The sequence below is a fragment of the Tauraco erythrolophus genome, chromosome 3 (assembly GCF_009769465.1).
Source record: "Tauraco erythrolophus isolate bTauEry1 chromosome 3, bTauEry1.pri, whole genome shotgun sequence".
NCBI lineage: Eukaryota > Metazoa > Chordata > Aves > Musophagiformes > Musophagidae > Tauraco > Tauraco erythrolophus.
Window position 1 is genome coordinate 36,719,330 of NC_141467.1, and position 25,727 is coordinate 36,745,056.

The following is a 25,727-nucleotide window of genomic DNA, read 5'->3' on the forward strand; positions in this document are numbered from 1 at the left end:
TTGCTCTTATACACTGTAAAGAATTAGTACTTTGAGACAAAGCTGCTCTTTGTCCCCGTAGGTACTTTTGTATTTAGGTCTGTCAACAAGGCATGACTACACAGTGAATGATTGCTGGTTGCATTTAAAGTGCTTAAATAGAACTTTGTTTTATTAAAACAGATGATCTGTCACAGCTTGTCCACTATACCTTCACAAAGTCAGTGTTTTGACATTCTCCAGACTGGCATCTGTAAATATCTGGTAAGTACCATTCTGCCTTCTAGGTTAACTGCCTTGTGATAAATTTTGTAACAGTCTCATTAACCCTGAAATCTACTTATTCCGTAAATATGTATAATTTCAGCATTTGCAAAAGTTTTCAACAAGATTAGTAGTTTTAAAAAATATCCAACAACTTTCGGTATCCACACTTACTTGGATTTTTTCTTTCTCTGATTTGTGAATAGTTCAGCTTGTTTTCAAGCCAGGACAGCCGTAAATGAAAGGCTGATCAAATAGGGATTTGACAAAATCTTCTTGGTTTGGTTTGCTTTTCAAAAGAGCCAGTAGCAGCTTTAGATGAGTGTTACAGTCTGTCTCCTCCTAATCCTGAACACTCCCTGAGCTGAGGATGGGGATGGCAGAGCCAGAGCGGGTAACAGAATTGCAAGGGATGGAATTTGCAGTTCCCTGTGATGCTGCCTGCTGAGAGGGAGGACCTGCCCGTCCTCCTGTTGAGATGGTTCTGTGATCTCTTAAGTATCCACGGTTCCCTGTATGGAGCCCTACTCAAAAACTGCTAGACCAAAGCTTCCCCAGGGAGTGGCTTACCTGTAACTGTAGTCTGGATTTTCAGGGGTGGGTGTTGACTTAAATCACAAGTTTTAAATCAGCTTTTCCATTCTACTGCCCTGTCCCTTTGAGAGCAGCCAGTGAAGTGGATTGTTATAGTTGATGTGACTGCTGCCCAGGATCTCTGACTGGATGATGACACCTGACAGGGAAGAAAGGCACTATGCAGGCATCATCCTGTAGGGGAACTTACTTGAGCAGTCTCATCTCCTGGATTTGTATGAATTGAAATGTCTGTGTTCACATCGTCTTCCAGACTGGCCGACTGGCACATTTCATCAGCAGTGTTGGCTAATTTGGTCTTCATGGTGCTTCTTGATATGCAGACATCTGTTGAGCTCACTGTCATTATTTCCTATTCATGGTTGGTCAGGAACATCATTATTAGTTTTTATTGTTTAGTGCCTCAGTGTTGTGTAGTATTCAAGAGGGTCTTGGCAACAGTTGCAGTCCATCTTCCGTCATGCAGGAACGCCATCCTCCTCCTACCTCTGCAGCTGGCTGGTGCCAGTCAGCTTGGGACACTCGTCTGCGCTCGTGGCCTTGACATACACCTGGTGTCTCATATCGGAAGTATTTAAAGTTTGAACCCATCATTGTTCTCTTTTACCTCTCGTGTGTAATCACACCAGTGAAACACGTTCCACGTTTCTGTAGCTTGTACTTTATTGATCTTTTCCTAAACATCTCTGAAAGAAAAAGCTGACCTTGGTAAGTGAACCAACTGCCTCTGTCAGCTTAAAACAATGTACTTGCCGGTGAGCAAATTAGGCTGCTCTAAATCTCCTTAAATTACTTTTGTAATAAGATAAATGGTGCCACATTAGCAATGCATGAATTTTTTTTTTACAGCTTTACAGGACAAAAATCTAGGATAGTTACTCAGTAGCACTTCAAAATTTAAGCTGCTTTCTAATTCATGGCCTTTACCCAAAAAATAATTTTTTCTAAATTATTTATCATGCCTATAAAATCCTTACTCAACAGAAGAGTATCACCCCAGCTGCGAGCCCACCGTATGTTTCATTAGCTTTAATTTGACTCGGCTCATAATGCTCTCATTCCTGTTGAGCCTGTCGGGTTTCTAAGGAGATGAGATGAGATGCTACTGGATTCTCATCAGACTCACCCTGATGAGAATCCAGTAGCAGCTTTTCTTTCTGGAGAGTAAATCCGAGTTTCCTTCTACCTCAGTGACTGCTCACTGCCGTTTCCAGACCCAGAAGGGCTGCTATGTCCCATGATATATGCTTAAAAGGAAAGGCCTGTTCTGTCCAGAAGATTCTGTTTGTGCCTGTACCATCTTTCAGAGCAAGGCTCAAAGCAGTGGATTTGTTTTTGTTTTTTTTTTTAAATATGTTCAAGATGAGTGTTTATTTCAAGGGGATGGAATGAAGATGCTGGTTTAACCTTCTGTTGATTGGTGGCAATTTCTTTGGAAAATAGGGATTTGACAAAATGCAGTAGTAGTGTGTACAGCTTGAACAGAAACAAGTAATATATGTCATGGTATGAAAGAGATTCATTCAGCTCTAGACATGCTCGTGCACCAGCAGAATACCCTGTGTGTAAAGTGATGAACTCGGGATTTCTTATTTTAATACAGGTTGGATTGGTTGTAATACCCGATAGCACAGCTGGATCTGTTCTATGTGCCATAAATAAGCTCTTGGATCAAGCTTGCATCCTCAGTGAAAACCTGCACAAGTTCTTGGCCTCTTGTTGCTACAGTCTTCTGTACTTCCTGCTAACCTTAGACAAAGAGGATGCAGAACATGTACAGAAAAGGTAATGCTGCTTTTCTTACCGTGTTACTGGTCTCCGCCTTTGTTCCCACAAGTATTTATTGAGGTAAAATGAAAGGAGACCCTCCCCGCATCCCCCCCCCATTTATTTTGCTGTCTTTTGCTCTGACTTCAAAACAGTGCTGGGATTTAAGAAAAACAACTGCAAAGTTAGATGGAATTATTTAAAACAATAACTGAAGGAGGTTTCATCTCAAATTGTTCTGGTTAGACATCAGATCCATCCTGACCTGAGAAAGGTGGATAGTTACGCCTCCTTAATCTTTAGCTTTAACCTCTAGGTGCATTAGGTACATTGGAAAGCAACACGCAAAGGATTTGCCTTTATATGCTTGTATTCTTAACTGACTTGATATCCCAGCTTTAGCAAAACTTCTCAGGCATAGTTTTAATAGATTATAAACCCATTTTATTTAAAAAACCCAAAAGCTACAGATACCAGATTTAAATAAATTTATTTACCTGCATAACAGAAATGTCTTTGAACAGTTTAAACTTCAGATTTTCCCCGTAACTGTTCCATGTACAGGAAGGTTGTTCAAAGCTTACTTGAAGTTTAAGACATGTTTTTAAAGCCGGAGTCGTCCTTCACTTAATGTGTTTAATGACTTGAATGTCACAAAAAGCTGATGCCATTGTTTGATTTCTTACGAGTCTTCAATAAAGATTCAGGTGTACCTGAACAGTGACTGAAACCAAAACCGCTCCCCAGCTGCATCAAGGCAAAATTACACTGTGTAAGAACTTCAGCAACATTTGTAGCTCCAGGGCAGGGCCTGAAATTTTTTCCAGTGCTGTATATAATTTTAGAATATATTCAAGTTTAGTGTTTTCTAGTACAAATTTTCTGCTTTGGCACTAATTATGGTGAAGGCAGTTGGTGTGATTGCATTCCCAGAGGCACGTTTCCGTATACAGGTATGAGGTTAATTCACAGGAGCACACTTGAAAAATATGTGTCCCCGATCATTCCAATTTTTGTTCTCTTTTCCTTTCAGGGATATGCTGTGGGGATCATGTATCTCTGCATTAGCACTCCTGCCACGATTACTGAGACTGATGCTGCAGAGTCTGCAAGTGAGCAGGATCTGTCGGGAAGAACTGCCCGTTGTTGCTCAGTTGCTCCGCTTACTAATGCAACACGGTCAGCTCAGGAGCCATATGATCACAAACGAATTTCTGGTGCAACAGATTATCAAGGACATCATGGTAGGAAACTTCTTGTCGTTTCCCAGAGACTATAAGGACGTACTTGATGCTTATGTTTAAAAATTAAAACCCCTGAAGAACAGATGTTTAGCAAAAGATAAGTTTGTCTTTCACTTGTCCTGGAAGTGCAGGCTGTGTAGCAGGCACCTGCTTGTCTGAGCTCCTGTGGTCATTGCACAGGTGAGACAGCTCTGAAGTTCAGCCTGCACCCAGTCCAGCAGCCCTGGGCAACAGTTGGACTTCCTAACAGCACGCACTGGAAGCGGAGTACCTACATAGCCTGTCTGAGGGAGAGCTGTCCCGAAATAAGAAACTAGTTCTTCCTGTTTGTTGGAGCAGTGGTATATAGGTGTATGGAGATGTCATTAAATCAGACAAACTCTTAAATACACTTTCTCCCAGAAATCACAAACCCCAGCACCTCCATTCACATGGCTACGTTCCAGGGCTTTTGAGGCTACTACAACTGCTTCTCTCTTCAGGAAAACCCCTGAAACGGCCTTCACACACAACTCTTACTAGTGTTGAGTGCAGAAAGTTTGTGCAGCGCAGAGGTTTGAATAAGTAAGCGGCACGTATCCATCAGTAGCTTTTTAAAAGGTCTGTTACCAGAAACATAACCCCAGAGGTGGCAAAGCAGACTTGCACAGAGTATTGTGCAAGTTCTCTGGCAGAGAATGGCATGGCTGGTTTTCTGTGGTGTTGAAAACAGCTCAGCCTGGTCCTGTCACGTTTAACTGCGAGTGGGTGTGTGTGGTGGCACTGGGCTTTTTAACCACTCGTGAATGCCAAGGAGAGTGAGTTGCTGGACTATGGGCTGCGTGGGTCTGTTGGTAGCAGTTCTGTAGACTGGGGTGTTGAGCTCTCCTGCTTCAGTAGAGCCACGCTCATTTGCATTTTAATTGACTATAAATTGCAGAATTGGAAAGTAAGCAAGCCTCTGTAATTAAGAGTAAGGAAATCACATCTGGTGTAATTTGCACACTTTGTAATGTAACACCAACTTAGTGTACCAAGTAGTAACACTTCATTATTTTGGCTTCCACATACTATGTTGAAATGCACAAAAACGAGAAGAGATGAGCAGTGTCGCTGTGTGCAGGTGCACAAGGCCATCTCGTGCCTTTAATAACCGCGCACCTGAGTAACCGTAAACACAAAGCGAAGCTTTGCAAGTGCTGTCTGTGAAATGGAGTTTTACCTTTTTTCCCCTTCTTTCTAGACACTGAAGAGTGGTGAAGTTCAAGAGCAGTGGCTAACAGACCTCCACTACTGTTTCAACATCTACCTTGCCTCTCACCCCCAGGGACCCGGCCCCATGAACGCGGTATATTAAAGAGGTCGAACTGCATTTACTGTAAAGCATTTACTTCTATTTAGTTTTGAATGGAAGATGTTGAAACAAAGCTTGTCCATTTTTTTGTAAGTGAAACAGAATAAAAATTTTACAGAGAACTGCACACCTCTATTGCCTTTCTTTTCAAGCAAGTTAACATTACTGGAAGGTGGTTTAGCAGACGTGGTGACCACAGGGAGGGATGTTAAAGAAAATCCAGTCTCCTTGGAGCTTAAGTGCTTGCAGAGAAACGGACTTACACTGACTCCAGTTATCTGTTATCTCAAAGCATCATAGTAATGAAAAAAAAACCCAATTATGTAATACAACTAGAAGAAAAAATAGAAAACAATGTACTTTGATACTAGAGTAACACTTTTTTATTTTTGCGGAGTTCATATCTTTAAATAGTTTGTGCAAGGTAAATACTGTACACTGGCAGCTCCAAAGCCATCATAAGGACCACTTTTCTTCTCGAATAAGTCCCATCTTTTCTTGCTTTCTGTAGAAACTCTTCTTGTGCATGTATAAAAATAGTTATTAATATGGAAAAAAATAGTGATAACCCCAAAGGGTAGAAAACAGTTTTCATAAGCTGTGGAAAGCAATGTATTTACTGAGTGTTTTTTGTCAACATCTCTACCTTTCCTTCCAAATCCAAACAAAGCTAAGAAACAATAGTTTCTTCAGTATGGAAGTGGAGCATGAAGGCTGTTCTTTGTTCCTGTTGAGATTTTGAAATACATTTAATAAATGTGAGGTGAAATCAATCAGCCATCTTTGAGAACTATTACATCTTCAGTACAGTTTCCCTCTCTTTTGAAACTGCTTTGATGAACACATTGTAAATTCCTGCTTTCGACAATGGAAAACTTTGGGAGCCCATGCAACTCTAATGCTGGGCTTAGTGCTTCATTAAATAAATAGTTGCATTTAAAAAGCTAATTTGTACACAAATTAAAATGCATCCAACTCCTTAGAACTCTGCTTGGCATGTAATGCTGAGATAATTAATACAAAACTGAAAACATGTTCAAGTTTAGTATGTTGTAGATGACTTGTATGTTTTATGAAAGACAACAGTTGTACCAAGGTGTGCTCTTCAAATTCCAAACATTCAGTTTTGCTTAGTGCTTGAGTCTTGTATTTTTTGATTTTGCAGCAGTGGTTGGTCTCAGGTTGTATGAAAATTGCTTTGATTTTCCCATGTTCTCCAGCAAATTAGCACACTGTAGGTTGCTTACTGTAAAAGAAGAAAAGATGCGTAACTAGTGGATAAAAAGAAGTTTTAGCTACCCTGGGTTCTAATTTCATAAACAACGAGTCTTCCAGGAAAAGAACATGCCTTTTTCCCGACACCTCACTGTCGTTATCTGTAAATAGAGTTCCGTTTCTGTGGCACTCAGTACAACCTACACAAAATGCTACTGCACAGGTTTAACGCAGTCTGTAATGATGGCGCGTAATTTGAGGTTTCCCCTCGTAAAGGAAGGGAGGATTCCAGGCTGACGGTTCAGCCGCTCCCGCAGTGCTCTCGGCTGAAGGGCGGCAAGAGATGTTGTTGAGCAATACCCAGCAGCGTCAGGTACCGGCTCGTTTCTAGGAGGTAGGGGAGACTGGCCCAGGGCTAAAGTGAGTATTTTCTGAATTACTAGAAAGCAAAAACGAATGTCAGCTGACCACGCTCTGCGTTTCTGAGTCTGCCGGAATGTCTGGAGTCATGCAATGTTTTTATTTACTGTAACGTGCTACAAACAATACCTGTGTTTTCCTTTCCTAGTTTTGTAGAGATTGGATGCAAACATTTCAGTGCTTTTTCCCATTCTAGCCAGGGTCATCCCAAGTGCAAATCTGAACATTTCATGGAGAGGGAGAACCCAGCACAGCTTAAGGATGTCTTTCTAATGCCAAGTATTGCAAAAGCTCCTCCTTTACAACTCTATAAACATAGTTCAGTTGTTCAGTCTACACATTGAAACACAAAAATGGGCTTTTCCGTCAGGCCTGCTGCAGAGAGCCTCTGTAAATGCCATTTACTGAATTGGTATAGGCATCTATTTATTAAAAAAAAAAAGAATCTGAAAAGGAACAACTTTCAAGTTCCAAATAGTTACAACAATCCCAAGGCCCCTATTTTCCAGAATATTTTTAAGCACCTACCCCATGGCTGTCTACCCTCTCACACACTCCTTTTCTACCTGGTGTCCTCCGCCCCCCCTTACTTATTTGTGCATTTCCTTTCAACACCTTCCATGTCCCCCCACTCCAAAGCATTTGCTCTGCTTATGCCAATAAGTTAACCCAGTTTGGTGTCAGTCTCTCGTTACAGATCTGTCACTGCGTGCTTTTTCCACTGCCTAGATGAGCACTAAAACTTGGGCCGACAGTCAGTCTTTGCCTTCCCAGATGGACCTTCTGGAAGAGAAGAATCAAACTGAACAGTCCATTCTGACCTACTCCAGGCACCTACGTCAGAACGAGAGTATCTGGCATTAGCCACTGACAGCTCTGAACTTTTCCAACAAACGTAATGTTGTCATGCACAAAGGCAGGCAGATGAAAAACATGTTATTGTCTTTAAGTAAGGGCTAAAGTTCCCTGAGCTCCTGTTAGGTGAATAAAAGTAGGTAGTGTTCTAAAGGAACTGGGCAGAGTTCCTATCACTATCCTATTCGTCACCAAGTTATGAAAGCAAAGGACACTCAAAACCTCAGAAGAAAGCCTTTTTATTTCAGGAGACAGGGAGATCTGTTGTCCTGGAAAGTTAAACGAAAAGAAGCATTATTTGCTAAAGCTCCTTTAAAATTTACATTCATAGCTGCATGAAGAGGTGGCAATCAAACACCTGTCTGGTCATGCCTCTTAATTAAAACAGTTTTCAAACAGCAGAAGAAAAAAGCCTCTGTCTCTTAGTGAGGCAGAAACTCACCTATAATTCCAATGAACTCAAGGATAGGGTGACTGTCTGATTTCCCGCTGACTTCAGAGTTTTGTTGAACTAGTTGGAAAACGCATTTTACGTCCCTTTGCAAATTACCTGAACTACTGTCTCCATGAAGCGTTTGCTTTGCAGCCATCTGGCTGTGGCCTGGCTCTGAACGATGTGTGATACAACCACGAAGACCAAATGTCCAAGGAGGCACTAACACTACTGTAGCTCCCATCCCTGAGTAAGTGCATAACACACTTGAAAAAGTCTTTTAAGACTTTTTTTTAAATGGCATTTAGTAAAGAAGTAGTAGGAGAGACAACAGTGTACTCTAACTCTCTTTTTAAGCCAGCTGTCAATTAATGCCACATGCATGAAAATTCCAGCCTTTAACGACCTCGATAATACTTTTACAGTCTCTGTTCTTCGATGCTATTTTGTATCACGTGGTGTAGCCCCATCAGCCTGCCTGCACAGCTTGATGATCCTCATTGTGCCAACCCTACTGCCCCAATACCAGCCCCAGACATACAACTTCTGCTACATCAGAACTAAGGCTTTCCCAAGGAAAATGTAATGACTGCGTTTGTGGCTTCTGAGGTAAGCAGAAAACAAATGCATGACTTTGTCAGAGCCTTAAAACTTCCTGCAAGTAAAATTCTGTGAAATATTTGAAGCTCTGCGCTCAGCGCAGGAACCCTGTTATGCCATTTTAGAAGAAAGGGAGAGATCAGATGAGTAACGTTGGATTTTCCAAGTTTTCGTCTATGCTCTAAACCACGTATTTCTAACAAACAGGTGTGTAAATTCTTGCCACATGTAGCAATCCGCTCCCTTTATTTCTATAGGACTAGTAAATATTTGTGCTGCTGAACCAAAGCATGAGCATCTCTAAGCAATTTTAACCACAGGTAAACGTTACCTGGCTTACCACTGTACAAGTCCATTATATTAAGGTCTTTCCTAGTAACAGCCCAGTGGAAACAGGTTTTCGTAAAAATGATTCAACGTAAGGATAAAAGTGCAGTGCTCAAATAAGTCAAAAAGTGAAGGAAAGGGCATGCAACCACAACGTTTTGGTAGTAGTTACATGTTTCGATATGAGACCTCAGTTCTTGAGGAGATTTATTTTCTTTTCTAAGGTGAAACCAATCTCATATTTATATAAACATTAAAATATTAAAATGTGTGTGTCCTACCTGAGACCAGCTGCACATCAGAAAGTTTCAGCTTAGAAGGAGGTCTTGTTGGCTGATACACTTTGCCTTCCTGAGAACGTCCTTTAACAAACAATATGAACAGCTCTGTTTAGTCACGTAAAGATGTGGTTATGTATAGCAATAACTATTTAAGTAGGCTACAGCATTATTTTATCCTAAAGATTATTCTCATTTATGATGAGGAAACTCGTGAGACATTCTATATGACAGAAAATTGTGATAATCACAACTGAACTTTAACTAAAGATAAAATATATCTAGCAGTTGCAATAAAACAGAAGCAAATAAAAATTATTAGCTTGCTTTATGTATTTGATCCTTTTTGGCTGTCTAAACTACAGAGCCAAGACAGAAGTGACTTACCACCTGGTAAGGTACATATAGTTAAGCACATCCTTACTCCCATCAGTGATCCACACTGTAAAGGGAACTCTAAGTTTAAAAGCAGTGATCTTCCTCTACCCTTGTCTTCAAGACACATCCCTTTGCACCGTGCACACGCAGGCATAGTGCAAAGCAGTGTTACTATAAAAGATGATCTTGCTCTTGCAATAAAGACCAGCTGTCTTCAAACAAAAAAGCTACTAAGATGGAACAAGATCATATTCCTCAAATGGAAATATTTAAAAACCAATACAAAGCCCCAAAAGTGTAATGCTTAAAAAACATTAAACCGTGATCCAGATGGCCACTGTGCATCGATACAGCCATGTATCCCCCAGTTATCTGCTCTATTCTCTTTCCACATTGACATATGTGAGCAGCTCTGGCAACAGAATTATCTGGTTGCCCACAACCCGTGCTGAAACAGTGCTACGCAGTGCTTCAAACAGCTTTACCAGCAGCCATTTTAAATCACACAGGGGTTTGTGGTTTGTTTTTTTTTTTTTTCAATCTGAAACAGAAATACAATTACCCAGAACACGTGAGACTCAGAGTAATTTTTATAAATAGTTGAAAACCCTAACAATTAGGTACGAAGTGTATAGAAGAATACTCTGTTATAAAAATAAAAGCGTAGCTATTTAAAATAAAGTACAGTGAAGACAAAATTACCATATATCTGCTTAAGGATGGACTGCTTGCTGTTTTTTATGGCTGAGCTGGTTTTGTTCATAGATTTCAGATTTTTACATGAAGGAGCTGATTTCAGAGGGCTATGGTTCAGCTGTTTCTTCCAAGCAACCTGAATGAAGAAGGCAGCTGTCTCTTGTCTCCATTTGTCTTCATCTTCTTTGCACTGCCGCTTAGCACTAAGAAGCTGAAACAACTCCTGTCTTAGCTGGTAACTAGAGAGCAGAAAAGAGAAGAGCACTTGTTTTAGGTGACCTGTTTTAACTTCGGTGCTTTCCACGCATCAGTTCACATGGCGGATTACATGAGTAACTAGGAAAACAGAACTCCCACTGATGTGCTAAGTCATTGGGATGAGAAATGTTTGGTTCAATTCTGGATGCATCTGTTATTTCACACAGTTAATAAAAAGCTGGCATTACAGGTATCAAAAGTTACAGTGCTGCAACATCAGCTTATCAACTGCTTTATAATATACAGAAAATCTGAAGAAGACAACACTTGTAATTATTTATGATATAACAGTATAATCAATACTGTTGTCTAATTTTCACTATATTCACAGCTTAGTAACACCAAATTTTCTCATGTGCCTTACCACTTTGTATTCTCAGTCAATCAGTGCAAGAGGTGAGCCAAATCTACCTCTTATGAGTTCAACTGCACATTTCCTCTACAGAAAACTGAGCTGTTTTCCATCCCTCCTCTGAAGATGCTCCCCTCACTTTGTTTTCAGCAATCTTCTTGCTTTTTTCCCTTCCCTTCAAAGGCTCCCCATCTCCCAATCCAACCTTGCCACAGCTGCTTTGATCTTACACACAGCCACAGCCTTGTTCCAAGTGGCAACGGTGGATTACCTGTCCTTCTTTCCACTTCAGCAGCTAAAGGCACCAGCAACAAGGAGTTGTTTGTTTTTTTCTTGAATCAGAAGTATTCAATCAGATATTGGCATTTCACACTCACAAGTCAATTAACTGGCCTAGCAATTAACTCTGAATCTTCCCAGTACAAACCTGTCACAAATGAACATGAACTAACACTTGTAAAATATTAATTATAAGTGTTTGGTAACAGGCCAAAACACATTGATCATCATCCCCTCCAGCATTCAAAAAGCCTTCTACTGGATGCCCCAGTAAAGGGAATGAGGAAGGACAGAGAAAGAGGTGATTTTCTTCTGTTGCTCCATCTGCAACAAGTTCTAAATTAAGAGACAACACAATCAGATACAAATTGTTTAAATATACGTTACAAGCCAATGAACTATATATAATTCAAACAAAACAGCAGCCGTACACAGAAAATGAGTACATAAAAGCACAATAGAATGCCAAAGGGGAATGGTATGCTCAATTACAGCTCCAATCATTTTAAACTTTCAATAAACTTAGTAAATGACGTCTGTGAAATTTGCCGGGTGAAATACCTGGATTTAATCTTAATTTAGTGGAGCTTCATAATTCAGACATGTACTGTTACACAGCTCATTAAAATACATAACAAATGTGAGGAGCAGCTGCACCTTACCAATAAATGTCCGTGGGGCTTGCAAGTTGCAAAGCTCTGTATGAATTCGGAACAGGAGCATTAAGAGACAGAAGAAAAAAATGATCCAGTTTTGTTAAATAACATGTCACTTAGAACTTTTCAACAGGGTAAGAGAGGAAGAGAAACTGAAGGGAGGGGAACAATTACAGTGACTTGCTAACACAACTTGAGCTAAGGATGGGTTATGTGAATACTGCTGCAGGAAAAACAGTCGGGGAACTGCTTTATACTTGAGCAGAAAAGAATACTAAGCTATTCTCTTGGAATTTGGCAATTACTGCCAGAAGCCTTTGCTGACACGTGAAATGACCCATTCACAGGCACTTCACCTTTGCACTCAGCTGTGATTTCACGTTTGTAGAGAACTTCTGGTAGTTTTTAGCAACAAAAAAACAACTGTGACGCTGTGACACTGAGAAGATGTTGGCAGTTCTCTTTAGCACACGTGCACATTTTTTTAATTCATCTCTCCCGGAACAGACTGTTCTGATTCTAGTGAGAAAAAAGAACAACAGCGTCGAGTTTGATGCTCTACGTATCTGATGTGCTGCCTTAACAAAGTACCCAATGCTTACTTAACAAAGCTACTGCACGAAAAAAAATGTGGAATATATCTGCAGAATGACGAAGCTGGCAAATGGTATTCAGATTCATTGTTACTAATCTTAAAAACCACTGTTGGTCAAAGTATGCAAATCACAATAATATATACAAAAAATTAGTTTAACTCCAGCAGGAGAGCAACACTGACAGCAACCAACTTATTTCCAGCTTCTGTCGACTCACTGTGGACCCTGGAGAATGGCACAGGCCTCAGTGCCCCCCATGAGAGAGCAAACCAGACACGGAATCTGTAAGCCTCAACGAGCAGGATAAGCAATTAACCTTTGGCAAGCCACACACCTTGAAATACCCTTTTGAGGGCTACATTTATAAAGTTCGTGGACTGTGGGAATTGAAACATTTTCCCAAGAAAGGCAAGTCTAATAGACTTAAGTAGACCAGTACCATTGTGTTGTAGCTCAAAATAGCTCTCAATAAATTTCCAGTAAGTAAACCATGACTATAAAATTTGCAGTGAGATAAATGTATTTAATCCTAATTTAGAGAAATGCCAGAACTCAAGTATGTAATTCTACATGTTTGTAATGTAGAATGATACATTAACAATGTATAATTCTGTTGTTGTCTACAGGTACATGCTATTTACCAGTGCAAGCCTGGACCCAAAAGACAAACACAGGACTGAGTGGGACCCACAGCCACACAGCAGGCACCTGCTTAAGAACTTTAATTCGGAGTATAATGGATGGGAAATTAGGTATTCCAGAGAGAGTGCCAGAATAACTGACATATTAGTAGTCTGCACATACAGCAGCCTAGTGTGAGCTAGCTGGAAATGCTAACCATGACTTCTTCTTGGCAGGCAGGTGCCACCATCTGACTTGGGATCCACATCCTGAAACACCCACGCTGCCTCTTTCTTTTGAGATATATATGAACCGTGCTTCAAAGGAAGAGGCAGAACTCTCTTCTTTTTAAAATATAAACATTATTGCTGTGGTAGTAGCATGGAAATCAGGAGGAGGAAATATGGTCCAATTTCACAGCTCTCGTCATCCACATGAGTTTCAAAACGCTCAGACAATAAAGTTCATGTTGAGCTTGAAGTATAAGCAGAAAAGACAGCAGAACTGGGGGGCCTAGGAGACAGAGAATGCAGGAGGGAAGCTCGGCTCTTCACAGCCGTGCAGTGCCCTCACCTCAGCGCTGCTGCCCAACGAACTGTTCTGCGTTCTGCATCGAAACATTCATGGAAACAAACGCGTTATGATGCTGCTGCAAACTTTCTGAACTCCGCCAAAGCTCTAGCAACACTAAACTCTCCGCAGAGGTAATGAAGCAACAGTGGAGGAAATGCCAAACTATTCTCTCCTGCAGTCTTGCAGAATTTATGATCCTCGTTAGTGTTCTACAAAATATGAGTTTTGCAAACAGAATAAATATATGTATTTTTCTTTATTAATTCTTTAGATAACAAATGTCATTTAAATAATCTTTAATCCCCACAATTTCCCAAGTGGTGTAAGTAAGTGCATCCACTTCTTGATGAGGTAGCACACCCCTGCTGTTTCAGCAAGTGGACAGTTTAGAAAGATCTATCCGAAATCTTTACATAGTCGAAACTGTAATTGGAATGCAGAGATTCCTATGTAGTTAAGCTAGCTTGACACAAAGCTTTAGAACCCAATTCTTGTGAGGAAATTTGCACAAGCACTCACGACACATTTTTACGCCTTGACTGAAAGCTATGGCATGCACCTACCCCGCTGTGAGGATTTTAATTTTGTGTTAAGTGAAAACAGCGCAGCCTTCAGAAGAATAGGCATCGCTTACGGATATACTCTCCTAACCTACTCCTGACTTACTTTAGCTTTTGATATCTAAAAGGGTCTGAACACATAAAACAAGAATTTGGAATCTGAATTAGAAAGGCAGCCAAGGAGGACATTGCCAGCACTGAGCTGCTTACATAGCATTTGGAAAAATTTGGGAAGGCAGGTAATATTTATTCAGCCTCTGAATGGAGTGTGACGGATGCACTCAACCCTTAACCAAACCAGTGGTAGTTTGGTACAGGCTCCAAAGGCAGTAAAGGCCTGAGCTGCAGTCGGGCCAAGAACTCCTCTAGTTCCAACCTGTTCTCCCCATTGGTGACAAACTGGCAAGCCAGGCATTCATGTACATGAGCTTGGAACACCGATCATGCGATCAACACACAATCACACGATTTAACACATGAATCCAGGGTGGCTATTTATGAGCTCATTTATCAAGCAACAACGCTGTGGGTACAAGGAGTGTCATGCACACCTTTTCCATCACATGTAATTTGACTACAGGCCAACCACTTTATTCCATAAATATGACAGCCTCAGTGAGCCTTACTTGAGCTCTTGCTGCTAGGCAGCGTAGCTGCATGGCAGCCATTTCCCCTGGAGCTGGGACACCTCTCAAGGTTGCTCCTAGAGGCAGAGAGACCTTTTACCAATGGCAGATCTTTGGATAAGTCCAACTTGAGCTCTCCCCGAACTGCAGCTGGACTGCATGCCAGGTGAGTCTCCCCTCAAGCAGGGACGCCTCTCAAGGTTTGAGATTCCTTACCTGAGACTATGAGATCGTTCCTTGTCCAAGGCGGAGAGATTACTTGTGACAGATCCTCAGTAAGTGACTGATAGAATGCTGAATTAAGACTAATGAAACATTACTAATCCCTGCAGCTTCTCAATTAGTATAGATAATTCCATTAGACATAAACCATTGTCCAAATCTGAGACTAAGATTGGACCTAGACACACCTAGGCTCTGTACGGAATTTAGAAAGCAAAGGGGTTCACTCTGAACCTTGTGACTCAACGGGAGAGTCTTCCTTACCCTTTGCATCTCTGGTCGCTGTGTGAATCATCCTACCTCGATTCAAACTCAATTTTCCTTCGTCTGTTTCTTCCATGCAGTGATTAATAGAGTGAACCTTGCCATCAAACATTAAGTTGCACTTTTACAACATCATATTAAAACCACTTTTGCTAATACCTTTGATGGTGATTCTTTAAGCAATCTAAATCACTCATTTCACGACAGCAACACCAGAGAGAGCTGATGGCAGAAGTGGTGGATTACTGGGAGAACAAGCGGCTGCTTTGCTTTGCAGTTCAGTGCAGGTATGAGGAATACGGTATAGAAACAAAGAACCACAGAATGGTTTTGCTTGGAAGGGACCTTCAAAGACCATCTAGTCCAACCCTCCTTCCATGGGGAGGGACATGTTCAGCTGGATCAGGTTGCTCGAAGCCAGCTTGACCTTGAACATTCCAGGGATGGGGCATCCACAACTTCTCTGGGCAACCTGTTCCAGTGTTTCACCACCCTCATCGTAAAAACTTTCCTCCTTATGTCCAATCTAACTCTACCCTCTTTCAGTTTGCCCCATGTCCTGTCACTACAGGCCTTGGTAAAAAGTCTCTCTCAGTCTTTCCTCTAAGCCCTCTTTAAGTACTGGAAGGCTGCAATAAGGTCTACCCGGAGCCTTCTCTTCTCCAGGCGGAACAGCCCCAACTCTCTCTGCCTTTCCTCATAGGAGAGGTGTTCCAGTCCTCTGACCATTTCTGTGGCCCTCCTCTGGACCCACTCTAACAGGTCCATGACTTTCTTGCACTGGGAACCCCAGGACAGGATGCATAAATAGCAAACAGAGGGCAAAGACAACAGAAGTACAGAAATAAGTGATTTTGTACAAAAAAAAAGTCAGAATTTTCACCAAAAAAAGAGGCTCCAAAATGAATTTAAAATACCACATTCCAAAGTTTTGACTTTTCACTGGAATAGGAACGTACACGCAAAAGCCAGCATGACTTTTATACTCCAACAACAGTGAAGAGAGAACCTGGAATATTACTGGACTGTGCATCCAACCTCATGCTTGGAAACATTTAGACTGATCAGTGAAAGAGCTGGAGCAAACACAAGTGTTTGCTGAGCCAACGCAAATGTTTAAATGGCCACATTTCAGTTTAGGAACAAACGGACTGCTGGCTTGGGCCATGGGGCGTCTGGTCTGGTGTCCCTTCTCTAGTAACAGGCAGCCTCAGCCCTTTCTGAGAAAGACAAGACACTTTGCACTTTGCAAGTTAACTCTAAAAAGCAATGGGAGAAATACGGTTCTCAAAACTCCACAAACAAGTGGCTAGTAATACTTGTCTCTTAGCTCTCTGATGTTTCATACAACAGAGCACACAGGTAACACTCCGTCTTGCAAAGTAAGAAACGGGATTTTTTAAGCCTGGAAGCACCACTGAAAGCAAGCTGCACAACCTCATGCCTCTTTTTTAGCTTTCCAGAGCTACACGTTACTTGGCGAAAAGATTTTTCCTTGTGGAAACATCAGGCTTCTACAGTAACTGTTCAGAAATGTTCTCCTTTAACTTTTCATCCTGGTCTGGCTTGATGCAGCCCAGAGGACGTTACTGGAGTGGCTGAACAGCCCAGGCTGGCTGCCTCACGCGGCTGGACACGGTGACAAAGAGAGCAGGTCCTGACGCTCCAGCTGCTGAGTGCTCCCCTCTGCTCCATGTGGATGCAGTCGCTGTCCTGCACTGGGAAGACTAGTACTTGGCTCCTGGAACAGTGGGGGGAAGAAACAGCCCTGCTGAATTCCTCCCCGAGGGAACCAAAGCTTCCAAGCACGAACCAGAAGAAGGGAGGTCTACCAGTGACTCAGCATTCACTCTGCAGGAAGTTGGGCATTAGGACCTGTTTCTGCTGTTCCAGGAAAATTGCAGCTTACCCAGGGACTAGTATAAAGGACGTTACTACCCTCTATATGCTCCCAGAGATCTGCCAGCTGCTCCCTTTGATAGTTTGGTTGAGGGAACAATTTTTGCATCACTACTGAACTATACCATAGGGTGTGAGAGTCAAGTTCTCAAAGGAACTTCCTTGTTATTTTTTCTTTAATTGAATCCTAAGAAATACTAAAACATATATGAAACTGTTCAGCTAGTAAGAGACCTAGAAGGATCAGTTATTAGTAAAAATCGGCAATTTATAGTTTTCTGCATCCACAGAAAAAACTGAAGAAAATGTCAAAAAAAAATAGGAAATTAGAATTGTGTACATTATATTCTCCACCTACAGCTGCCATACTCTTCCTGTCAATTTTGATAAGCAAATAAATATCAAGGAACGCATATATCAAGAATAACTGTATTTTTGAGGTTGAAACTCACGCATTCACAAAAAAAACCAAAACAAACCAAACACTTTGGAAAGCAAACACTGAGAAACCTCACACTCTCCTGTCTGCCTCTTCTGTACAACAGTTGCTCCTGCTCAATCAAGTTATTCAAGTTAGCTTCAAGTTTTGGCAATGAACTTCCAAGGCTTCCAAATCTCTGGTGGTTTGGTTACCCAGGTGTGTTATCCACAATTTCAGATGTGTCAGTAAATGGTGGTGAATGATCTGGTTACAAAAACTTTTCAGGAAAAACTCTGTATCCCTACATGTGCAAGTTTGCTAATGAACATGCCAGCAGTGAACTCCAGGCTTAGGCAAATCTCGATTGGCACTCTCTGAAGAAATATCTGTGTTTGAAATAGAGGTTTAATAACTTCTCAAATTATTGAAAGTCACCACTTAGTGACTTTCAATAATTAATAACTTGCACTTTTATTAACTTACTAATGTAATTCTGGGTGACTGGAACCCACTTCCACTTATTTGGTGAAAGATTATGAAGTTCTTCATTTATCACTGGTAATGTTATAAGCAAAAGGACCAAAGAAAGCACACTGCCAACAAGCCTGATTTAATTTACATCTACTTGCGTCTCATTCTTCTCTAGCTACTGAAATAGTAGTCTTACCTTCTCCATGTCCTCTGGATGACTGTGGCAGCGTAGTTCTTCTTCCGAAACAGCTCTTTTCTTTTTCTTTCTTTTTCTATAATCTGCATTCGAATCTCTAAAGGGATTAGTTCAATATTCGTACTTTGCCACGCGACAGAACATAATTGATCATCTGCATTCCTGGATCCAATTATGCCTGTTTTTTCCAAGTTCAAACTGTCATCAGGAGCAGAACATGCTGCTGGGTTTCTTGGCACACTTCCCATAGATTCTGCCTCAGCCGACAATAAAGGAGAGGCCTTTTTTGCTAACTCGTTATTTCCCACTTTGTTATTTTGTTCTACAGCATGCACGCTGTCATTTCTGCTGTTTACAAATACCGTTTTGGCACTTCCTGGTCTACTAGAGCCAGCTGGGGAACATCGCTCATCATTTACCTCTTTATTTCTGGATTTCTGCTGATGCCTTTTGCCTTTGGAAGCAGCTTCACACTGCTTTGAATTTTTCACAATTCCACCAGTACAACCGACGTTGCAGAAGAACACAGCCGTTCCTTCACAGTGGTCCCTTTTGCCAGATGAAGACTGACTCTGATCTCTTAGCTTCTCCCCACCATTAGCAGTCCTACAAGCAGAAGCATGCCTTCTGCTCCTTCGAGCACAAGTACCCGCTGCCTCAATGGTGTGCTCCTTGTGCTTTTCTCCACCCGGTTCTGTAGCAGCCGCAACTTGATGTTTCACTTCAACTTTTGTTCCCTCTTTTGCTTTGCCACAATCGAAATGGACATAACTTGGCTTGCTTTTGGTGTGTTTCCTCAATGAATCTTTAGACAGAGAAATGGAAAACAACATTCAGTCTCTGATTCAGAAAAACATAGTTTATGTCTTTAATTTTTTCACTCAGTGACCTTTGAGCCACACTTGGGATTTACTTAAATGAAGAAAATATATAAGCAGGAAGAATGAGAAAAGGACATGATTGGCTGTAACAGTACAGTCCCAAAATTCTTCATTTGCTCACCATTCCACAAGTATTTTTCTTTCTCACATTATGTTTGAGTTAGATGCCTAAAAAAAGTTCACAGGAAGAAACTATTTCTTCATTTACCTGAATACACTGGTGTTCTCCAAAGAAACCAGCTCACCATGTGGCGCAGGAATGCAGTCCCACGAACACACCTGCTCGTTCCAGTGAAGACACCATAACAGACCTTCCCTGTTTCAAGCTTATTTGCTAAGCTTCTGCTTTAGTCACCCCACATCCTGGCACGTGATGACAGACAGGGTAACCCACCGACCCAGGAAACCCACAGCTCTTGGCTTCTCAGTAGAAATCCTAAACGAAACTTGACATCCTAAAATGTCACCCTTGACATCCTAAAAGAAACTATGAAGTCCTTCCCGTTTTCCCTTGCTACAAGATTTCTTTTCCAAGTCTAGGGTGGGAAAATAAATCCTGTGTGATAACTGCTTCTAAACATTCTTGTGAGGATGACTCAGAAGCCAGACTGGAGTGCAAAACTTGAGAATCTCCATCTACCATCCACCTTCTGTTTTGTCAGGAAACTAACAGGGGAATAAGAAAATACACAGACAAGACAAAATGTAACAGACAGGGTGTTACAGGGCAGGTAATAGGGAAAAGAAAAAAAAAATAGAAATATCTTTGACATCATGGAATCACAGAAAAAAATCTGGATTATCCAAAACCTGGTAAAATCATGCTACATTTATCCTCACTTTAACACTTTTACAAGGATACTCCCTTGACTGGATAACAGAATATGGCAGATTACCAGATTATACAGAAGAAAATCATCGTTATCATCAATGATGTCTCCAACAGAGAAGACGTATCATGGTGACAGGTCAGTATGGTCTGAGAGGTTACTCTAATTTATACATGATTTTCGTATGGGTAATGAGTCCTGTATATTCTGGGACAGGGAAAAAAGTCTATTATTTTAATCTATTTTAATATATAACTTATTTAATTAATTTTAATCTATTATTTTAATCTCCCAGAAGAAAGAAGGAAATTCCCCCTCTCTCTCTCATTCACCAGAGGAATAGAAAGTTTTAAAAATGTGCCTTTTGAAACAAAGATTTCCATGGGCATAATCCCACTCTTAATGAAGCCAAGTACAAAATTGCCAGTGCCATCAATAACAACAGTATAGAGATGACAGCCAATTGAAAAGAAATTTCCATCACTGTCACAACACTATTTTGATCTTCCAACAAGTTGATTTTTACAGTTATGAGGAAAAAGAACACACCCTTTTAAAAATGGCCTTGTCATTCTGAACTCACCAAAACCAGCTACCTGGTTTGTATGTACGGCATACAAAACACTTTTTTTACTTCAACTGTAACACATTTATGTTTTTAAAGTAGTGTGTGCAAAACTTCCTAACCTGAACAACTGGACAACTGAGGAATGAAAAACCCCATCATTTAAGTACTACAGATCATCTTTTGAGGCTGAAATAAACTGTCTTAGATAGGAAGACCCAGCAATAACAAGTGCTAAGCACAAAAAAAAGAACTTACCTGTTGCTACTACAATTAAGTCAAATGAGATAATATACATAGGAAAGAGATTTCCAAGTGGAGAAGAGACCAGAACAGACCCACCAACTAAATCACAGTTTTCATATATTGTTAGCAGATGCAAAAAATCTATTTGCAATTGCTGAAAATCTTTCTGAGTGCCAGGCCACAGAATCTAAATTTATATTTAATTCCAATAAAACATCCAATGAAGTCCATTAAAGTTTTGGTCACAAGAGGAATGATTAAAACATTTAGTGAGAATTGATTACAGGACTTCATGATTTGATCCTTACCGTGTCAACTTTTCTGGCATCATTCCAGTAACAAAAAGAGAATGTTTAGGTAAAAATGGCATAGCATTTTATTTCAAATATAGGCTTTTTGGATTGAGCAAGAGGGGGCGTTACAATCTCTGAAGGTAAACTTGTCTCACTGTAGAAGTAGACATGTTATCATGTTTTCAGAAGAACCTTGAGTAAAGAGTTTTGCTCTCTTCATGTTCAGCACTCACAGTGAAGAAAGATAATAACAGTAAAGAATTTTTAATTGAAAATTAAAATTCAATCTTTTGCAGAAATTATATTCAGCTTTTAAAGTTATACTGAAAACCAAAAAATCTCCAGGCAATAGCCCATATGATTTTAAAACTTTACTTGCAAAACCATCAACATGGAAAAATTATTCTGGCATATCCAGAACATTTGTGTAAATCTCCAACTTCAGAGAAGCCTTCAATCAAAAGCCCAAGCTACACACTTCTCTCTTCACTGTTGTAATCCCGCTCCAACATCTATCTTTCTCCTTTCCCTTTTTTCCATGCTTATCAATTTCTCCTCTTTAAGTTCATTGAAACCACCCATTTTTCATTTGGCAATCACTGCTTCTGATTCTTCTTGTATGTTTTACTTTGCCATCTGAATATTTTAATTAATTTAAAGTTAATACACATGCAGGTAAAGCTTGCTAGAATTTTTAACAGCTCTGTTTATTATTACTTAGCTATCATAGCATACGTTAGGCTAAGATATATATGTCTGCTTTCACTATGACAATATACTCAAGTATTCTGTTTACCAAGACACTTCCATGTAAAAGCTAAAGAAATCTAGGTAAAATGATTCAGTAAGAACAGCTCTTTGACTTTTTTCTTTTGGATTATTATCATATTCTGATTAGCAGAACATCCAGAGGAATTAGCAGTAATTTGACATCTGAGAAGGAGTTCTTGCAACTTTAAATAAACTACTTATCCAGTTTTTGCTTCTAATGATAACAAAGACATTTTAACATTACCAGTTTTGAAAGACTTGAGCCATAGGCTCCTATAACTGGCTGAAGTCAGAACTGACTGAAATGTTGTTAAAATGCGTATCTTGTAAAACTAATATAGGAGTAGTCAAAAAATGAGGATAAACTTGCGATGCATTTACAGGTAGAATAAAAGAGTGCAGCAAGGCAAGAATCATAGAATCATTTGGTTGGGAGAGACCCTCAAGATTATCGAGTCCCACCATTCACCCTGCATTGTCAGGGTCCCTAAACCATGTTCCTCAACACCAAATCCACACTGATTTTTAAACACCTCCAGGGATGGGGACTCCACCACCTCCCTGGGCAGCCTGTTCCAATACTTCACAACCCTCTCTGTAAAGAAATTTTTCCTGATATCTAACCTAAATTTCCCCTGGCGTAACTTGCGGCCATTCTGTCTCGTCCTGTCATTCATAACGTGGGAGAAGAGACCGACCCCCATTTCCCTACAACTTCCTTTCAGGTAATTGTAAAGAGCGATAAGGTCCCCCCTGAGCCTCCTCTTGTCCAGACTAAACAGACAGAAAGAGCTGTGAAACACTGTTTCATAGTACAATTTCTAAAAATAGTCTCACTTCTCAAAACATATCCTAGAGCACTCTCAACTACAGGACTTCAAAGATAAATCATGGGAGAACTCTGTCACGGAGAATGAAGCTGACTGAACAGCTGCCTCAGTATGCCAGAGATGTCACTTAGAACAATTTTATCATCGTTTTAACCTTGTTTAAAAACAAGAGTTACAATTTCTTCAAGCACCCCACTGATATGCCAAATATCTTTAATCTCATTTTCTCCAAACAGTGCAACTAATAGAACAACCTGTTCTCACATATTATAGGTATTTTTACAGACACCGTATATACTGGTACTTTTGACTATTTAAGTTGACAGAACACACACAGTGAAAGAATCTATATTTAACTCTATGCTATATGAATTACTTATAATAACGAAAGAACAAGAAATGATGGAAAGATAAAATAGGTCTTACATATAAAACACCCCTAGACAGCGGCAAAAAAGGACAATCAGGACAATTAAAAAAAAGATTACAAACCTTGCCTGATTTTATGACCTTCACTCTGAGGTTCTGCTGACAGGCAACTCTCCCTTGGTGTTCCTTTGTTGTGACAAGCTTTAGGTGAACCTCTACTGTTTCTCCCCGATTGAATTTGTGAAGCGTTGAGGGATAGAGGTCTCTTATTCTGTATATCAGCTGGTTTATTAGGTAACTGCGAGATGCTGGTAGTCTTCTCTCGATTTGCAGGATTCTGTTGTACTCTAAACCTATTTTGTTCCACGCACTGCATCCCTTTCTGCAGTTTGGCTTCTTTTCTCTTACTTTCCTCTTCACGTTTCCTGTAATTATAGCCAATACCATAAGAATTCCAAAGACAAAATGTTGGGAGCATGTATCTAGCTTGAACACATTCCTTTCTAGAAACCTGGCACTGCCACAATAAAACCTTGACTATAACACCTTTTTTTTGTTAGAAAGGGACACCTATTGCATTGAGGTGTCTTTGCTTGATCCAAAACAACAATTGGCTTGCAGCTACCGTCTAATGAAGGTTAAGTCCTTATAAGCCAGCTGCCCATTCAGTTTGCGGCAGTTTAAACTGATTTTAAACCACTCTCTTATTTGAAACAATGAAAATTAAGAGGTTTTATAAATATACAAAGAAAGATGAAAAGCAGGATTTGAAAAGGTGTCAGAAGACAAGAAAAATGGTACTAATAACTATGTTTTGAATTAGTAATGAACAATACTTTAATATAAGTAGTAATGCAATGCACTGTATTTGAAAATCAGAAAACTTAATAAAAGACACCATCTCTTCAAAAATTATTTTTCATGCTTACCTGCGTCATACTTAATACAGACAATTATAAACCAACTTCAGGCTAGCTACTGATACTAACTTGCTACTATATATTTATCATTGGTAGATAATTAAAGAATTCATTTTACTTAAACAGATTACACATTACACAAATGATAAATATCGAAAATACGATATGTGAATTAAAAACTTGTGTGCACAGAGTATGCCATTACAATGATAACGTTTGGTTTTGAAAATGAAAAGTCATGCATCTCTCAAACGGTGTAGATAAAAAAGAGAATTTTGGACAAAGTTAGGAAAGGCGCATCTGTTGAATAAAGTTTTGCAGCCTATTTTGAAATACACTGGGATGTCATTACACTTTAGCTTTTTAATTCTTTTTCCTACAAGCAGAAGAAACTCAATAACATGTAGCAAACATTACATATCTACCTACTATTGAATTTGTTTTTATAAATTAAGCACTGGCTGTAAGATGAAGTGACACTTTTCCTGTTGGAATGGACAGGTGGTAAATGTCGTATCATGTAGCTGCCTGATATTTTAACTTGCTTCCAATGCTACAACGTAGTCTGCAGACTGTTGACACATTAGCTCCCAGCACAGCATATGACAGGTTAGTTATGCAGCATGCCATCCTCAGAGCCTGTGAGTCATATCAACGCCAGTATATGTCATTTCGGTGTGAGCTGCCATGGAGAAGCCTTAACTTTATCTGTCAGTACTCTCTTATGATAGTGAGATATGCTCTGCAGAAGAAGCTGATTGAACTTCGTACCTGAAAAGCTGCTAATTGATCTAAAAAATACACTCCTGGCACAGCCTGAGGTTCAGTATTCCCTCTGGCACAGAAAAAAAGTGGCTAGTTTCAAATAATATTGGCATTCCACAAACGGACTATGTGGACTATCTGTCTCATGTACAGTATGGATCTCACTGCCATTACTCTGCTGTTTGAGCTGATAAATCAGATCTTACTATTCACAGAATAGTCATTTTCTTTTCTCCACAAGAATCAAGCAGACTGTTAACAGTATCCTCCATTCGAGGTACTAGAAAAGAAAGTGTGAGAGAGGTTGTGTGATACACAGCCAAGCCCAAGTGGCCTGCACTCTTTGGAAGAGCGGATTAACTAAAAATATTAACTTCAGCAACATACCAAATGTAAAGTTATTAAACTGACACAGGACTAGAAGTTGAAAAGAAAAAGGTGACTTATTTTTAAAAAGGTCTTGTTTGTGTGCTAAATTTTCAGCTGAAACTGATGAAATAATAAATGGAAGGGATTTCAAAGCTCCTTACTCATAGACCATCATCCTAATTGTCACAGGAGAGCTTAACTGATTAACAGACTCCTGAAAAACACTTACGAACCTCCTCTTGTCATTTGCTTTATTTAGTTTGAAATACAGTTTGGTTTACAATAAACAATTTTTTCAAAAATAAAATTTCCAAGTTTTATTGTAGACTAAGTTGACACTAGGTTTCATAAACAAGTAAAGCAAGTAGACAAGTTCCTAACGTAAGGGCTCTCAGTCATCCTCAGGAGGTCCTGGTGACTCAGCAGGATTCAAATTTAGGCTTTAAAGTCAGAAAACTACTCTATGATAACACAGCTGGCATGCCAAAATTTTCCACTTCAATTGCAACAG

General features: G+C 40.0%; 2 protein-coding genes across 5 annotated transcripts in view; one reads left to right on the forward strand and one right to left on the reverse strand.

Annotated features, from left to right (window-relative positions):
• Positions 1-5,287, forward strand: part of TEX10 (testis expressed 10) — a 61,089-nt gene extending 55,802 nt beyond the window's left edge. For 2 of the 3 annotated variants that reach the window (XM_086608519.1, XM_086608518.1), the window contains 4 exons: positions 163-243; positions 2,441-2,622; positions 3,638-3,848; positions 5,071-5,287. In XM_086608519.1, the coding sequence (XP_086464645.1) occupies positions 163-243; positions 2,441-2,622; positions 3,638-3,848; positions 5,071-5,184 (588 nt within the window). In that variant the 3' untranslated portion in view covers positions 5,185-5,287. The remainder of the gene's footprint in view (positions 1-162; positions 244-2,440; positions 2,623-3,637; positions 3,849-5,070) is intronic. The other variant, XM_086608517.1, reaches the window with a different exon arrangement.
• A 483-nt stretch (positions 5,288-5,770) lies between these two features.
• Positions 5,771-25,727, reverse strand: part of INVS (inversin) — a 106,290-nt gene continuing 86,333 nt past the window's right edge. For both annotated transcript variants that reach the window (XM_086609157.1, XM_086609156.1), the window contains exons 13-17: positions 23,286-23,587; positions 18,378-19,182; positions 10,390-10,622; positions 9,313-9,393; positions 5,771-6,427 (exon numbers count right to left, since the gene is read on the reverse strand). In XM_086609157.1, coding sequence (XP_086465283.1) covers positions 6,312-6,427; positions 9,313-9,393; positions 10,390-10,622; positions 18,378-19,182; positions 23,286-23,587 — 1,537 coding nt within the window. In that variant the 3' untranslated portion in view covers positions 5,771-6,311. The remainder of the gene's footprint in view (positions 6,428-9,312; positions 9,394-10,389; positions 10,623-18,377; positions 19,183-23,285; positions 23,588-25,727) is intronic.